The sequence below is a fragment of the Durio zibethinus genome, chromosome 20 (genome assembly GCF_047325235.1).
Source record: "Durio zibethinus cultivar Kanyao isolate XHJ-2024 chromosome 20, ASM4732523v1, whole genome shotgun sequence".
In the NCBI taxonomy this organism is placed as follows: Eukaryota; Viridiplantae; Streptophyta; class Magnoliopsida; order Malvales; family Malvaceae; genus Durio; species Durio zibethinus.
In genome coordinates this window covers 3,932,116-3,950,780 of record NC_143181.1, presented here as the reverse complement: position 1 = coordinate 3,950,780, position 18,665 = coordinate 3,932,116, and the positions used below count along the sequence as shown (strand labels likewise).

At 30.9% G+C, this 18,665-nt stretch overlaps 1 protein-coding gene and 1 pseudogene across 9 annotated transcripts; both read right to left on the bottom strand.

The window, feature by feature from the left end:
* Nucleotides 1–6,971: 6,971 nt before the first annotated feature.
* Nucleotides 6,972–8,304, bottom strand: LOC111314922 (AT-hook motif nuclear-localized protein 17 pseudogene; annotated as a pseudogene). The gene has a single exon (XR_016330833.1). The product of XR_016330833.1 is annotated as an AT-hook motif nuclear-localized protein 17 pseudogene (transcript).
* Nucleotides 8,305–11,703: 3,399 nt separating this feature from the next.
* LOC111315533 (uncharacterized) lies at nt 11,704–17,860 on the bottom strand. 8 transcript variants are annotated; one of them, XM_089749379.1, is made up of 9 exons: nt 17,661–17,860; nt 15,615–17,495; nt 14,905–15,021; nt 14,673–14,799; nt 14,131–14,241; nt 13,671–13,773; nt 12,993–13,560; nt 12,829–12,885; nt 11,704–12,017 (listed from the first exon to the last, which is right to left on the bottom strand). In XM_089749379.1, exon 2 carries the CDS (start codon nt 17,463–17,465, stop codon nt 16,074–16,076), a length of 1,392 nt encoding a protein of 463 aa, XP_089605505.1. In that variant the 5' UTR covers nt 17,466–17,495; nt 17,661–17,860; the 3' UTR covers nt 11,704–12,017; nt 12,829–12,885; nt 12,993–13,560; nt 13,671–13,773; nt 14,131–14,241; nt 14,673–14,799; nt 14,905–15,021; nt 15,615–16,073. The 8 variants fall into 8 exon arrangements, with proteins under 8 accessions (XP_089605505.1, XP_089605499.1, XP_089605501.1 ...); XM_089749373.1 differs by having other exon boundaries at nt 13,456–13,560; nt 17,661–17,859; XM_089749375.1 differs by having other exon boundaries at nt 14,131–14,199; nt 17,661–17,859.
* Nucleotides 17,861–18,665: the final 805 nt, after the last annotated feature.

Sequence of the window (18,665 nt, the reverse complement as noted above, 5' to 3'; positions counted from 1 at the left end):
AGGTTGACTTTCATGAACTTTATCCACTAATTCATAATATTCAATCAATATAAGGCCGTAATGAGTTTGACGGTAATCGAAAGTCAAAAATTTCGGGTTCATTTGACAACTAATTTGAAGAAAAATTTTGTCGTTAGGTGAAACTGTTAGTGAAACGTGGCCAATATTGCTAAATTCAAAGTTACGCAGGAAGCACAAAAAAGAATGGAAGATTTGGCCTTTGAAAGCAGATTTAATTAGATTAGCTATCATCTTCTTCCAAGAAATACTTATTTATTGATTTGGAATCGTGGATTAATGAACTTTAAGAACAATCAAGGAATCAAGCTTGATAATATAATAATTTTAAATATAATATTATGATATAATATTAAAATTGTATACAAAAAAATATAATTTAAAATTTTAATAAAAAATATATTTTATATTTAAAGTATTAATATAAATCATAATAATTATTTTTATATTTTACATATGTTAAATGTTAAATAAGCAAATCAAAATACTTAAATTAAATGGTGTCCTGACTTTCAAAACTTGTTTCTGTCCAAAGACGTCCCAAAATGCTCTATGCTTATTGTCATCGATGTGATATGTAATGGGTTTTTCTGTGTGCCTGCAGGTCGAATGTCCTATAATATTGATCAAGAAATAACAAAACAAAGTGATGCAAGTGGGGTTATAGCTTTATCTGGCCCACATTGAAAGCCAGCAAAAGTCTGCCATTGAGGAGTCATTGCCAAGCATGCATGCATTTTATCAAGTATCATTTACTTCTATCTATTCAACAAGTCTTGTCATCAATGAAACTTTGTAGCAACTTGGAGCTAAAATGGGACCCCCCTCCCCCATCCCCAACTTGTTCAAAGAGACAGATCACATCGAAATGGGCAATTGCACAACCTCTTCATTGCGTCTTCCGTGCCTTCTTTTGTTCGCATTAAAGTGTTCTAACCATGCATTCATAGCAAGGTTCACATGCATTTTAATCGGTTATTAACCCGCAAGAAAAAGTTTGCAAAAAAAAAAAAAAAAATTGAAATAACTTTCATATGATAAAATTTATTGTATATATTTTTAACAAAGAAAATAATAATAATGATGTTTTTTGTTGCAAAATTTTTTTAATAATTATAAACTATCATTTTGTAATAACATTAAATGTGAATAAAAACAACTTTTTCTAATAAAAATTTTACATTGCTTTTCCCCCCCTTAAAAACCTTGAGCCTGGAAAGGTTCATCTCCGCCCCTTCTTTTGAATCCCGTATGTCTCGGAGATGTCGGGGCAAAGCAGCAAGAGACAACGAATCATGGGTGGTTGTCGAAAGATCTTTGTGATAATCCATCTGTGACAAAAATAAGTCTTCTTTTCGGCTGAGAGACAATGGTAGTGCCTGTCTTGTTCTTGCCGTTAAACAAACTTAAGCATATTAGCAAAGCTGATTTAAGCCTCTTTCTCAATTCATGATAGCCTTTATTTGATTCGGTGATTATTATGTTCCAGAATTCCTCCTCATTCATCTGCATCACTAGACAAATTACAAGATTCACATTAGCATGTATTGCATGTTAGTAGTATTTTTCTCCTTTAGGATTCAATCTTCCAATAAATTTAGTAAAACTAGCCAGATAGATAGACTTTGTAATTTCTAGGTTCACATTGTATTGATCATTGATCCAATATCTAAAACTATAAAAGCAGTGACAAAAAGAATCCACATTGTTAAATTGCAGATAATTGGATATATATCAAATTGGAGGTAGTCTTGAATATATAAATATCATAAGATTCCCTTAAACTATTATCAAATTATTTTAGATTGAATGTCATCTAAATTTAGTCAGTCTTGTAAACAATATTGAATTGGCAGGTAGTACTTTTCTTCAAACAAAAGTCAATTGGCTAAGCTGAAAAATTGGACTTCTCCTTGTCTTACAAATATCTATGCTGATTAATTAACAACCTTTTTGGTTAAATTATTCACAAACTAGTACTAAATTACAATGCAGCAATCAGGCAGTCATGCTGTTCCATATCCTATTTGTTTTTATGAAGATAAAGTAGTGGATTTGTTCAGAACTTGGAAAATCTACAACTCTTTTACAGGTCAGCTTATATATGGAACACTGAAAATAGTCAAACTGATGAATAATTTAAATATGTATAAAATAATAAACAGGCCAAACCCCTTTCGGCATACGCCAATAATATAATAATGCTAGCTTTATTATTTTCACGAAATAAAAGGAAGAAAAGTTCAAGCTTCAGAATGGTGTAGCTCGGACAGTCATTTAGAGTCAAATTGGCCCCAAATGGTTTTATTTTTTTAATGATAATAATCATAACCAGGAGCTTGAAGGGGAAAGCATGGAATCAAAGTAAAGAATTGTCAAAGAGAGAGGCGCCAGCTTATGAAGGATTTTCATTCCCAGATCCTGGAATTAAGATTGGCCGCTGGTTTTTATTTTTCCTGACCAGCCAACTTGGAAAGAAAAGCAATTTTAGTTTCTGGTCTGATTTAGGGCATCTGCCATCCACTTGGTAAAGAAATTTCCCGAGAATTAGGGCTTAAGATTGAAATTTTTCATTTGGACAAATGTTGACATAATACTCTCAAACAAAATACAATGATATGATATAAAAATAATATAAATAAAAAATATAAAAATTATACAATTTAAAATTTTAATAAAAATTATAAATAAATTTAACAAAATAAAAAAATATATAATTTATATTTTCGTATCAACACAAATTATAACATATAATTTTCATATAAAATATGATATTAATATATGAATTATTAGTATTTTACATGATACGAATACATAAATTGTTAGGTTTTACAAAACTATTTGATGTTTGATTATTTGCTTGGGGTGCTTCTAAATGCACTCTTATTCTTATTTTTACATTTATTTCTTTTCAAATTTATTTTTAGGTAAAATTACTTAATTGTCGTTTTTTATTTCAATTATAAAATTTTCGGATATATATATATTCTGTAAATTTTATAATTTATTTTATTTTTATATTCGGTAACTTACATATAGAGTTTAGAAAAAATCAATTAAAAAAAATCTCGTATCCTGAGTAATATTCACGGCATTGTAAAGAAAAAAAAGATAATTTGTTTCAAATAATTATAGGCTCATTTATAAATTAATAGACAAAAATTATACATGTAAATCTTTAGATTTTTTCTTGATTTAAATGATTTGGAATAGAAACTTTAAAAACTTTTGAATATACAAATTTGTAGATCTTTAAAAATTTCTGAATATGCGAATCTGAAATTTTTTAAAAATTATGAATTTGTAAATTTGAAACCTTAAAAATAAAAATGATTGAAGAAAGATAATTAAATAAATTTATTTTAAAATATTTTATTTAAAATAAACAAAAAATTTGATGCAAATAGAAGCTTCCTTTACTCAATTTGATTAAGGGGTAGTGCACAAGAGGCAAACTTGTTGGAGTTGTCAAAAGGACAAAATTTATATAAAATTTTTTAAGTAAAATTTGTAAATTTTAAAAAATATATTAATAAAATTTTTAATAAGGAAATCAAATCTATATATTGATAGAGTTTAACATAAAAATTAATAAAATATAAAAATATTATTAAAAATATTATTTATAATTCAAATTTAATAAATACTTATTAAATGATCAAAATTTTATTAATATTTTTACTAAAAATATTTATAAAAAATTATATCAAAATTTATTAAATTTTTTTTAATTTTACACGTTTGATGTATACAATGAGACATTTTAATTTATCAATATTAATTTTATTTTTAATTTTTAATAAAAATTTATAAATTTCACCCAAAAAAACTTATGATTTATTTAAATAAATGATAAGATTGACTTCGATAAAATTAAAAATAGTAATAAAAATTATTATAAGTATGATAAAAAATTATTATAATTATTATTGAAAAAAAATTATAAAAAAATTGATATTAAATGAATTTCAATAAAATTGATATTTAAATTAAATTAATAATATAATGAACTCAACTGAAGTATAAAAATACAGTGAAATCTAAACCCTATTTATTGTAAAAGGCTTAATCTAAGTATGTTAAGATAGCATTAATTGAAGTTCATTATTAATTATGTTGATGGACCTGCATGTCAGTGAAAGAAAGATAAGGTAAGTTAATTCAACTAACCCTTGTTTTTTTTTTTTATTATTATTTAGTACAAAACGCCCCAACTAAAAACTTACGAAGTTGAGATTTGACCAAGTCTCATTTCTTTTTCTTTTTTTTTTTATTAAAAAAACAAAAAAGATAATTTATAGCCATTTAATCCCAAGTAGAAATTAAATCTCAAATTCAAAACCCCATTTTCCATTACTACCAAAAAAAAAAAAAAAAAAAGAGAAAGAATCAAAGTTTCTCAATAGTAAATAGTAATAAAAAATATTCTTAAAATACATATAACAAGAAAGAAAATTGTTGTACAAGGGTTGATGTAATAGTAAATAAAGATGATCAAACTATTTAGTTAGTTGAAAAAGAGAGAAACCTATATATATTTAGGTAATTATTTCTATCAACCTCCCTCATTTATAATTTTGTCAACAATTTATGTCCCCCTGCAAAATTGGTATGTACTAGACAGCCAGAAATATCAATAGAAGGATGATTAAATTGATAATTACTAATATTAACCAAAACATCTCCTTTTTATCTTTAAAATATCAATTTTTTTTGGGTGGGATAGAAAGCTATAACAAGTTGTTTTATGAACTTAAATGTTGAATATTTATCCTTTTTTTAATGCTTTTATTTGTTTTTTTTTTTTTAAGTAAAGTACTTGTTTTAGAAATGGGAGGGAGAGATACAGGTGGAGTTAATTATCATAAAAAACAAAAACAAAAATATTATCACATCTTTTTTATTTAAGTTTCATTTAAATGGATGATAAGATTAATTATGATAAAATTAAAAATAATAATAAAAATTATTATAATTATGATTAAAAAAAATTATTATAATTTCGATTAAAAAAATTTAATAAAAAATTTATACTAAATAAATTTTACTGAAATTAATATTTAGATTTAATTAAAAGTACAATAAATTTAATCATACCGCATCATAGATATGATGAAATTAAAATAGAACCTTAGTTTTAGAGGAATTGATTAAGGATATTTAATTATTTTTAAAAATTTTTTATTATATTTATTAAAATAAATAATATATTAATAAAAACACATCGAATTCGTAAAATTATAAAATAAAAATATTATTATGATAATATTATATTCTATTAATAACAAGATTTACTAATTAATGGTATTATAAAGACGAAATCAAGCTTTTGGCCTTAAGAAAAATACTGCCTTCATCATATATAATAGTAAATTTTTTAAAATATATATATAGCAGTACTTCAATAAAATCTGTTTTTTTTTTTTTATAAGATGTTGGAACATGATCTAAATTCTATATAAAAGAATGAAAATGAAACCGAACCTCCCCATATTTTTTTTTGGGGGGTTAGAAATTAAAGCAACTCGATTCATAATTAATGTTTTTTAACTGTCCATGTTTTCATAGAATTCTTCTGTTCGAGCATGGAGTCGCTTGGCAACGACTTTAATTTTTTTTCTTTTTTCTCAAAAAAAAAAAAACCCATAAAATAACCATTAGAGACATAAAAGTGAGGGAAATATTCTTAGGGAACTGTCAATTGTGCCGTAGAAAATGAATCATTTTATAAGTTAGTAGTATATGATGTAATACGTTATTTTCATTCATTCATTGTTTCTTTTAAATAAAGAAAAAATTTATGGTAAAAAATGCCTAAAATGCAATTATATTGCTCAAGTATTTTTTTTAAATAAAAAAATTTTTTTATTTTTTTTTACTAAAAACATGAATAGAAGTGATGATAAAAAAATAAAATTATAAATATATTATATTTACAAATTTTTTTCTTACTTCTTCACGCAAATAGGCCCACGATAACTACAAAGCAAGAAAATATCCAATCTTTGAAGAAACAGAAAAAAAAAATGATAAGATCAGGCAATAAATGTCTTGTCTCCATGAAATATGACCATTCAGAGCCAAGCACCAGTGTCATTTAACTCGTTCGGGTGAGAAAGCGGTAGCCAGTACCCAACAGGCAACTGCAGCAGCTCAAGAATCAAAGATTTTATGGAGAGATGGAGGCAATGACTCCCTCCCTCCCCCACTCACAATCCCAACCCCAACCGCTATCTTTGCTATGCTTTCATCACTGTCTTATTTTTTCCCATCAAAGAAAAAGATACAAATCAGAAAGAGACAATTCAAAGTACATATATGATCAGATAAAGAAGGAAGAAAAGAATGGGAAAAGAATTAAAAAGAAGAAAAGAAAAGATACTATTAAAGTGGGGTAAGAGCTTTCAAGAACGCATTGGATAAAAGCAAACGCAAACCCTTTTTTTTTTCTTTCTTTTCGTTCTCTTTGTGAGCTGCCCTGAAAAGAATAGGTAGCTAGCATAACCCTAGCCATGTTTTCTTCAGGCATACGCTTAAACGGAGAAGGTATGGAAAATAAAATGGATCAATCGAATCAGCAGCATTATCTTCAGCCAGTAGTGCAGCTGCCGCTTGCAGAAGAGTGCAGAGATACGTATGATCAGTTCCAAACTTCAAAGCTCAGCTCAGCTCAGCTCTCCCATATTGAAACAGAAAAGAATCTGACAACTATCTAACATGTAATAAAATTATAAAAACAGAGAAATATACAAGAACCAATTTAAACAGTAGAAAGTTTGATGACGAATGACAATTTTCACAACCCACACCCTTATTACGGATGATTTTCCAGGGTCGTCTCAGCTCTCAATCAAAGCCAATGAATGCTTTTTCAGCTTTTCCAAAGCTTGAAAAGTTTTTAAAACATTTTCTCATGGAGAGAACAAAAAAATTAATCAACTAACAATTCAAAATTAAAATTTAAACGAAGGTAATTGATGATCATATTATGATGAAACAAAACACTACAAAAGCCAAAAAGGAAAAAAAACGATAATCTAAACTCCATTAATTCACAGTGCTTCCCAAAGAAGAAAGTTTTAAAAGAAAAAGAAAAGCTAGAACTTAAACTCATCAATAAGGCGGTGGAGGTGGCGGTGGTCTAGCAGTTGGAGCCCAAATCACATCTGCTCCACCCAAATGACAACTATACATGGAGACCCCACAAGAATCTGAACCAGCAGCGTGACCACTATCTCCACCGCCACCAGAAAAAGGCGGCGACTGTCCCTCACCACCACCACCAGACGACACCGTATTCCTCGCTTCTTCTTCTCCTGGTAACCGATGATACGAAGGATTGTTAAACGTAGCAGCTATTATAAACACCGTGCCAGCAGCCAGTAACGAGCCAGCTACGAAACCTCCAACGATCTGCCCTTGAGGACCCGCTAAAGAGATAGAGAACGTATTAGGCATGTGACACAGCGTCGTTTGAGGTAGGAACGTGGCTGAGAGGGATAAGATGTCGAATCTGCCATGGAAAGTTATGGTAGCTCCCGGAGTAGTTGAAGGTTGACGGAGAGTTACGTTGGAAACAGTTCCAGATCCTCTAAGTACGCAGATTCCAATGTTTTTGCAACGAGAGAAATGGGAGATAGCTTCAACGATGTCGTTTCCTCCAGGGATTTCGAGAATGTAAGGACTCATGGCAGGGTCAGGTTCCCGAGTGATGATGACGGGTGGTTTGGGCTTGTTTCTGGAGCCTGGAGGACGACCTCTGGGTCTACGAAAAACTTCAATGGTAGCTCCATCGCCAGCGCTCGCACCGCCGCCGCTTCCACCACTAGGAAGGGTAGCGTTGTGGTTGGTGGTAGGGTCTTTGGGGGTAGGTGTGGTGGTGTCATCGGAGTCAGGGTTTTGGGATTCACGAGAGAGTTGGAACTGATGAGAGAAAGGATTATTTTGATGAAGGTTCTGATGAGGGTGGTCAAGTTTTGAAAACATGCTGTTGGGGTTATCATATTTGGGCTCTACATGTTCACCTTTCATGCTGTGGGGGGTGGGATTTTCCTTTTAAATGGCTCCTAATAATTTTTTAAATAAATTTCTTTGTCTATATATATGATAGTTGAGATTTTGGATGTGGGATTTTGTAATAAAAAAAGGTGGAAATGAAAAAAAAAAGATTAATAGGCAAGAAAAGAACAAGAGAACGAACAAGATGGAATGGAAAGGGAGATGGGTTTGTGGGGGGAAGAAAGAATGGGAGAGAGAGGGGTAAAGGCAAGGAAAATAGAGGGAAGCAGGGGAGGTGGGTGAGCTTTGAAACCAAGTAAAGACTAATGGCGCCGCTGGTTGGAGGTAAAGTAGGGTCCATACATCACATTCACACACGAGAGAGAAAGACGAAAATTGACAAAATTGGAAAGTACGGGACATTAGTTACCTCAGCAATGCATAGCCTTTGTTTTTTGTTTAAAAGTAAATTTGATAATTTGTATTTATATTATATTTTAAATAAAATTATATATTATAACTTATCTTGATATAAAATTAAAATATATTTTTATAATTCTATTAAAATTATAAATTATTTTTATATTATTTTCACGTCTTGTATTTTAAATTATTATATTTATTTAAAAATTAAAATATATTTTTATAATTCTATTAAAATTATAAATTATTTTTATCTTATTTTCACGTCTTGCATTTTAAATTATTATATTTATTTGCAAGGAGAGACCTGAAAATTGAGACAGAGAGATAGGAAGCGAGGCCCTTTGGGCCCTCCCGACCGAGTGGATTGACAATGACTCCTTGATGTTCTTCTTTTGGGTCATGGGGATGCCTTGCTTTTTTTTTCCACCAAAATTTTCTTCTTCTTCCTTTCTTTTCCTTTTTAGTTCATCTTTATTTTTGTGGGAGACTTGTATTTTATTTAATACTATTATTTATTATTTTTGTAATTTACTTTTCTACTATGATCACCTTCTAAATTATTATCTCTGTTATTTACATTTAAATAGATTTTCCACAAATTTGAAGTTCGAGTCTCTACAATCTTTAATATAAAAAATATACATATTTAATATATTATTAATATAAATATTTATTTTGACCAGAAAATGGTTTTCCTTCTTGTAAATTCAGCCAACTAAACTTAGAATTTGAATCTGAAACCTTTAAAATTGTCAACCGAATATACTTTTTAAAAAATAGAAAATACTATATCATTGATGATAATGAAATTGATTTCCAGGAAAAAAAAAAAACTATTTATGAGAACTGGCACATACCCAGAAATGAAAAAAGACGTTGTTTCCTTTAAAAAAAATAATAAAAAATGAAACAAAAATGCTTAATATGAATGTAGGTGGATAGAAGCAGCTGGGGCTCCAAGATAAGGATTGCATAACAAGTTGAAGCTGATTGCCAAAGATTCTTAGTTGAAACCTACCCTTTTATGGATAAGGAAGTGCAGTTATGTAGCACCCACATGATAACGTAAGGAATACTTCAGAAATTAGGCCACCTGGCATCGTTACATTGCATGGTCAAATTCAATCATCCTCGTTAATTCCTCGTAGCTCATTATTATAATTTATAATATTATTTTTAAAAGATAATATTTAATAAATTTAAAATTTAAATTATAGTATTATAATTTTTTTTATATATATTTTCAACCAAATGAAAAAAAAAAATTATCAGAAACTTTATCTTAAAACTCAAGGCACTTAAATCCATTGTTATCATGTTGTGCTACTTCAAAAAGGTCGTTAAGAAAGGCATAGGGAATCAGGGGCGTAGCTAAGGGGTTGGAATGAGCCACGGTCCTTCCAAAATAATTTGAACATCCTTATATGTATAGTATTTTTTTTTCATAAAATTTATTATTTGACCTTTTTTTTCTAATTGAATTTACTATCTGATCCCTCTTTTTTTAAGACTTGACTTCGCCTTTGTAGGGACCAATAGGTTTGTGTGTGGAAAATTTATGCAAAAGCAATAAAGGCAGTCAGTGAAAGTGTTTTACAACATGAAATTACAGGAGACAAAGACCATTTGAAAGCAAGGATTGTCGAATGAAATCTACAGAAAAGCTTTGGCCCAAAGCATGGGATAACTTTAGCATGACAAAGGAATGAAAGGATATATTAAAAAGCTGAAACTGCTAATTTGAGTAACTAGAATCGAATAAGACATGTATGCAACAACAGCAGAAAACAAAGCATTTACATTATTAATAAGGAAATGTTGGCATCGAACAACACATTTTAAGACCAAAGCAACAGTCAAAAGGTGAAGCTTGACTTTGACGTTAGCTTCTGCTGATTGGTCTATATAAAGTTAAAAATTAAAAAAAAAAAAAAAAGTTATGCCTTAGCAAGTTAATTTGATTAGATTAATTTTAAAAAAAGAATTTTAATAATTTTAAATTTTAAAATCAATAATTTACTTTTTTTTATATAAAAAATTCATATTTCTTTTGAATGAATATTTTAGCAAAAGAGTATGGAGAAGATAATTTGATATCAAATTTTGAACCTTAATTATCATAACTAAGAAATTTGTGGTATTATCGTGTTGACAATTGCAATATTATGTGAAAATTTGATATATTTTCCCCATTTTTTCCATTATTTTATCATTTGACTTGAAAGACGGCCAAAATGGTGGGAGATTCCGCTGATTTTCCTTTGGCATTTGATGAACCCCCAAGTAAAATATTAACCGATCAAAGAATAAAGACACGGAGGATGAATATATAAGAGCTGTCTAGATGAGGTCTGTTGAAAAACATCTTTTGATTAGCCAATTAGGTAAAAGTTATAACATTGACCAAACACAATGCACCATTTTTGGCATCTTAGCCATTTCATGGTGTGGTGACCTTTTTTTTTTTTTTTTTTTGAAAAATTCTCAGCCAATCTAGAAAATTTCTTTTGATTACTCGTCATCTCGAATATTACGATTATTATTATTTCGGCATTTATCAGCCTTATTTAATAATAATGATTAAAAAAATTACAAATTAAAATTCATACTTAAACAAATCTTAATAAAAAAATTATAAATATTAAATTTTAAAATTATTAAATATCATCTTTTAAAGATAATAATATAAATCAATTAAATTAAAGCCTTAAGTTCTCTATGAACCTTCATAAAACGAACCTTATTTTATCAGTGCGAAATTTAAGTTTTGACCGCAGTAGCATATTTTGTAAAAGTTTTGAACAAAAAAAAAATTTCTATGTAAGGAAGCTCTCTATTAATATATAGTATTACTACTATAACTGAATAATAGTAGTAAAAATGCCTAAAGATGAGAAATTAAGGATTTTTTATGGAAAAAAGTATCAGATAATTGGACGCAAAGTTCCTTGAGGTAGGAAAAAAAGTGTGAAAAGAAAATGGAAAGCCCACAATTAGAACCAACAGTTGTGGATTAAACGCCCAACTATTCGGACTATGGTATTGCTGCAACGCCAGGGGCGGGGTCCAGTCAGAAGGTCAAACTTTACTGCTTCAGCCTTGGAAACGCCTTGATATTTCAGGGTTTGACAAGAGATTCCACCCTTGGACCGGACAAACCTGGCATAAGCATAAGCCAAGCTGGAAATTTGGTAGTCGAGGAAGTTCAGCTGTAGACAAGGATGCATTTCATGACTAGGAAAAGCAGACAAAGCATTTAATAAGGCAAGCATGTCTTTCCCAAATCATGGAAAGTTAATTTTCGTTTCCAACAGAAGAATCATCATGCGATGCAACTTTAGCAGTATTTTTCAAAATAGGGTTGTCACTTGTCACTTGTCATTTTATCAGAGCTAGGATTGTCCAATGTTGGTTAAACAGACATCCGGGAGCCAACAAATATGAAGCATATTAAAAGAAATGGAGATTCCACACTATCATATTCGAGCAACATATGAATTGGCCTGAGTGACATAGCTCACCCTTCGATATGGATTATAGGAACTAGATTTCTTAGCTATCTGCAAGTATTTCACCTGCATCACAAGAGCAATCTTAATATTAGGTATCTTTGAAGAACTTAAAACACAGAATTAGGGTTTGGAAACATTGCTGAGACTTGAACCCTTGTCCTCTGTACTATCAAGCTGCTCGAGAGCTGGCTTTTACTACTAAACAACAATCCTTATATTGTTCAACTTAAAATCATCTTTATTGGAAGCATTCAAGATGGCAATAATAAAGACCTGATAGGTGATATGGTTATTCAGAAGAGTTGTGATCCCTGATCTAAGTGTAGAGATTAATGATCGTGCTTGCACTTTTGTTCCGGAGAGGGAGAGAGGTTGGACATAAGGAATTATCCTAAACAGGGTCCCAAGACAAGTCATATAGGCATTCTCCGTCATGAATACAGGCAACTGACCAAGACTAATTGCTCCATGGAAATGGTCAATATTTAAATAGCATAATATAAAAAAAGCAATAAGATTTATGAATTCCTTATTTATAACCTGCTTCATTTTAAACCTCTTTCATCCCAGTTTTATCATAGACCTGCTAGAACTTTTGCTTTTTATCAGCCACAATACAGAAGCCTAATTCCTCTAGGCAACTAGCACTAAGATGCTATCTTTACCTGAAGCCTTGAAGCATTATACATCGGTATTGTGAAAGTCATGCTAACTGTTCCAGCTTCCTTTATGATGTTTGCTGAATTAAACCATAAATATTTCATCAATTAAAAATGAATCTAACACATTCTCAAATGAAGTTATCACATTGAGAAGACAAAATTTAGAAAAAAGAAATTTATTTTGAAAAAAATAAATTATGGATAAGACATACCATGTGATGCCTGTGAAAATGTCAGCTTTGCACAAAGTGTATGTTCAGATCCACCATCTGTCAAGCATTAAAAAATGATGACTATATTGAAAGGGAAAAAGATTCCACATAACTGAATTATTTGATGGTGAAAAACATCTCAAACCATATGCAAAAATTTTTACCTTCTTTCAAGTTTCTTGTTTGCTTCTTTAAAATCTGTTCTTTGCTCAGCTTAAGGTTAAAACGCAAAACTAGCTCCGAAAATTACTAAGTATCATAAAAGATGAAAACTACAGAAATATATCCATTTACCCCACCACATACAATATTGACAATTGGAAAAGGAAATACAACAATTGTGGCATTTGTACAACAATTGTGTTTGCAGTTATGTTAGCAGGGAACTCTGCACTTACTTTAAGAATCACTTCAGCCTAAAATTTCAGTAGGAAAGCATAAATAACTGAAGCAGGAACAATGCCCTAGAATTTCAAATTTATTCTAGAACTAAATGAATTATTTATATTTGAAATAAGTTTTTTTTATATCATTATTTGTAGGAAATACTACATGCTTTGGAACTATAAAGAAAATGATTTAATGAAATCATCATGATGTATGGAAAGTCAAGAAAGACAAGCTCGCCTCAAGGTGTCCTGCTTCTTCAATTAAACAGTTAATATGGAAAGGAGGCTAGAACTCCTGTGTCCTTCAGTAGTTCATGACTGGAAATTCACCATCCGGAGCTACCTGAAAGATAATAGCAGAATGAAACACGCACCTAAACAATGGAAAGACATTTAATAGTCTCTTAAATGTCATTACAATTTTCTAGCTGCTATCATCTAAGGTTCACTCACCGGCCAGAGTCCTGTCCATATCAAAACTATCAAGATGCACTGATTCATGAAAATTTACAATCATCAAATATAACTGCCCCAGCACCAGATGAAATCCTATAATCTGCCAGAAAAAGCAGACCCAGTGGAATGGCAAATCATTGAATTGAAATAGTGGATGAAAGGTAGAGACACAGATTAGGTTAAACGATATTTTGCCAAGAACAATCATATCAAAGATAATAGTTGACATGTTAGAGTTGAAAATCATGGCTTAATATCATATACACTCAGACAAGGAAAAGGAAATAATTCTCTCGAAACAACCTTAAAATAATAACTCCATCAAGCACAAAAACAGTTATAATAATCAGCAATAGTTAACTATTTGCAATGAAAAACTTGAAGGCAGCACCTCCATGGAAAGAGAATTCTCAAAAAAAAAAAAAAAAACAGTATAATCGATGTTAGAAAGCAGTACAATGGACCAAACCCCCTCCTCTTCCGATGCTCAGGTCTTCATTAAGAGCTAATCGAATTTCTGGATTTCCTGTTTGAATAGTGCCATCAATCTTGGAGTTAGTATATATCCCTGTTTAAAACATCAATGAATTGGTTAACAGTGATTCATACAATTATGCACTACATCATGGCAGTGTGTGTGTTTGTGTGGACGGCAACTTTTTGTTTAAAACAAATTTAACTGGAAATAAACTACCGGAGAGAGAGAGAGAGAGAGAGAGTAAAGAAACTTTGAAGATAATGGGGAGAGAAAGAACAGAATGGTAGTTATTTAACTTTAGTTTGCTCAAAAAGAGAGAGAATGACAATAACTGGGCAAAAGAAGTTTAAAAAATAGGATAGTATTTCAACTAATCCACAAAAATTTAATTAAACCCAGTTGGTCTGACACCAACTCAACCACTAGCTTTATGTCTTGTATTAGATTATAAAGTGTCTAATAACTAGACATTTGAACAATTTAAGATGTTGAATGCAAATAAAAAGAGTGCAGCTACTCACACTAGAGCTAAATGTGACACTGATTTTCTCAATTATATCCTCAAAATTTTCCTCTCTTCCTACCTCCAGGCTCATTTGCTACAACAGACTTTGTAACGGCTGTCCCAGGCATTCTTTTGGTTCCTTGCTGCATGCATCCAAATTCAATAAATCAATTGCTTCACAAGTGCATGTTAATAAATAAGAGAGAACCATTTATATGATGGTTGATAATCAGGTAACCTCATCATACCATAAAGATGGCAGCAGGGCCAAGAGGTTGCAAACATGCAGCATTAACCACAATTGGCTCATTAAATACATAGGACTTCAAAACTTCAGTAGATGTTGTTTGCACATAACCAAAGTCCTAGTGAAAAAAACAAAAAGTACAGGATCTGTTTAAATATTTTCAGAAGAACAATAACAATGCAAAATCAACAGTAAATATTGCACCGGGGTAAAAAAAAGCTTAGCAGATTTCATTGGAGGAAATGTTAAATTTTCTAAAGTAAAAATAAATTAAAAAATAAAGCCTATTATAAACTCATATTGACTTCTTGAGCTAAGCCATGATGCAATAATCCCTTAGTAGTTGGTTAAGAGTAGACAAGCCTTTTAAATAGAAAAAATATACCACTGAAAAGTTAAGTATGAAAAGAGCTTACAATTACTTCGTCAAGCACCCCCCAAAAAAATAATAAATAACATAAATAACATAAATAAAGACCCCCTTTTCTAGGCAATCAAGTTGAATATTTAAAATTAAATTTTATCAAAGGCTTTGATCAATAAACAACTTAGCATGTTTGAGATGCAACTGGAGATACCAAGTTTATCTACACTCCTAAAACAATGTAAATTGTTCACATTCAACAAATTTATAAGAATAAAAAGAATATTTTCTTCATTCAATCACAACAAGAATAAAATAATTCACTTTTGAAAGCAGCAATTCCTTACATGATTCCATTAGGATAATTCTTCTGAGAATTGATCTTTGATGAAAGGCAAAGGAAGCCAAAAACTCCAGAAAAAAACCCAAAACAGAAGCAACCACATGACAGGCAGCCAATCTCATAACAAGCTTCATAGATGTATCTACTATGAATATGCTACACAATTTTTGAACAGTAGTAGAGTTTCCAGGCAACATGCATCACAAAATCTAGTTTTTTATGTTGGAAACTTGTATGCAGCGCATGCATTGCACAACAGTTGCAGCTTGATTCAGAGTTACTAAATTGTCTTGGCGTACAATTTTATCACCCAAAAAAAGCCATTGACATTACAACAAAAAGACACATCACATTATTCTGACCAGGACCTAGATCCAAGAAGAATGATCCTCAATGTTAAATCAGCTGAACTAAAAAAAAATTCCAACTTCTAGCACTGGAATTGAAAATAATGGCTGAATTATTAGCAACTTAGTATTCGAGCAATGCGGATCTTAGACTTAAGCTTTTTTGCTTCTCTAGGAAATCCAGAATAACGAAGACCAAGCAGGACAGCCCGTTGGGCAGACTTCAGTATTTTCATGCCACTTCGCAAACAAGATAGCAGTAGCTTGGCTGCAGAATGGTACCTTCCATCTCTGCAAAGATTGTGTACCAAAGAGGAGTACGTATACGAATCTCTTACCTCCATTGATTTATAGACTTTCATTGCATCATCAATCTGACCAACTTTACACAACCCATCAACCAAACAATTAAATGCAACCAAGTTTGAATCAAAGCCCATCATATTCATGTACCTCAAATGTTGTGCAGCCTCATCAATGTTACCTGCCTTGCACAATCCATCAATCATTATTGTGTGCGTATACTTGTCACATTCCAACCCCTTTTTTTCTATCTCATCCAACAACTTATAGGCTTCTTCCAACTTACCATCTTTACAATACATATTAATTAGGGTGTTATAAGACACTATATCAAGCTCAATACCAGTCCTCATCATGTCCTCCCTGTATTCAGTTGCCTCTTTTACTTTACCTATCTTAATTAGAGCACCAATAACCGTACAATAAGCAAAACCATCAAAAGTATACCCTTTACACTTCATCTCCAACAATAGCTCAAGCCCTTCTTCAAACTTCTTCTTCCTAAAAAAGCATTTCAATATGGTAGTGTAAGTTATGGCATTGGGAACATTACCCGATGCCCATATTTCTTTAAGAATCCTCCTTGCTGACTCTAATCTACCAATCTTGCATAATCCATTAACAAGAATATTGTAAGTCACTAACTCTGGCACAAATCCATGTCGTTGTAAATCCCTAAACAACATAAAAGCATTCTTGGTATACCCATTCTTGCAAAGACCATTCATCATAATGTTAAAAGTAGCCGGAGAAGGTGAATGTTCACCAAGTATAATATCCCGAAAAACCCTATTGGCCACATCTGGTTTTCCTAACTTGAAGAAGCCATGCATCAAAGTATTGTAACTCCAAACATCAGGGGCTATGCCCCTTTGAATCATTTCATCAAACAGATCAAGAGACCGAGCTATTTGGCATTTCCTAGTGGCACCAGCTATCAAAGAATTGTAAGAAATAATATCTGGGGTAATCCCAGCCTCTCCCATTCTATGAAGAATAGAGTAACCAGCATCAATTCCAATGACACGACAGTATGCATCAATAAGACAATTGTAAGTTACAACATCAGGGAGCACTCCCAATCTTATACCATCAATAATAACAGTTTCAGCTTTCTCCAATTTATGGGCTTTGCATAATGAAGCTACACAAACATTCAATAACCTAGTTGATAATCTACGAACCATTCTTCTTCTTCTTTTCATTTTCTTAAAACATTCAACAACAAAAAAAACCTGCCAAAAGGAGAAGGATATTCATGAGCATTAATAATTTCTATAGCTTATATCTATATCTAAATTATATACTAGTATTATATATGTATATAATCATTATATTATAACAAATTGGGAAGAAGAGGAGGTGAGGATAAACTACATAAATGGGAAAAGAAAAGCTACCTTTATCTTGGATTATATTCTAATGGGCAACGGACGAGAAGAAAAAAAAAAACAAAAACTCCACTTGTGCGCATTAACCGGTGGCGTGTCTGGGTCTCCGGTGGCAAACTTGTCAGTTAGAAGCCTCGACACTGCAAGCATTACTCTGTTTGATTTCGAGTATAAGATTGGAAGATATTAGGTTGGGAACTGTACTTCGAAGTTATAGAGCTTCAGTGGAGTCCATCGCACTAAAATGAAAGATTAAAAGTCTTAATTGCCCTCATCATTTTTTTAATTACAAAAATATTTCTGCTGAATACTAAAAATTATATAATATGTAATTTTGAATTTGTGAAGAAATATACAATAATAATTAGTTCACATATATCGCAATTTTTAATTGGTAAAATAAAAACGTATTTGTACATATATTAAATAATTTTTTTATTTTTAATATCCTTAAATATATTATTATTATTAGTAACTTTTAAAAAATTTTATTATTTTGATAAAAATATTTTAATAAATTTTGTAGATTATCAAATATATTAATAAATCATTAAATTATATAATATATAACTTTAATATAATGTTTTTAATGATTAATTTTTATTTTCACATCCCCTTATCATTGTGTTTATATTCAAATACATATATCATCACTATAATTTTTAATCTTATAATTATAATAATTAATTTTATCATTATTTTTTTTTAATTTTATTGTTAATTCAAATGACATCTACACAAGAGGCAGAGGAAGTAGGTTTGGAGGCTATTTGTCATGAGCCACCTTTGTATAGGGTCATGACCGGGACTTAGGTTGCCATGAGCCACCCATGTATAGGGCCATGGTCGGGTAGATCACTTGTACTAGGAAAAGTGTCCCCATTTCAAACATTGTAACGGTTACTGGTAGCATAGCTCTAAAAGTTCTAAGGCTCTTTAGGGGGGTGAGCCGGGAGCGTAGTGTTGGGCTGTCTCACCAGGTGCTATGCGAGCTTAGGCCACCCACCAAGGGCT

Bases quoted from the DNA above. Each gene is read 5' to 3' on its own strand.
- LOC111315533 (XM_089749379.1), bottom strand. From the start codon at position 17,465: ATGAAAAGAAGAAGAAGAATGGTTCGTAGATTATCAACTAGGTTATTG.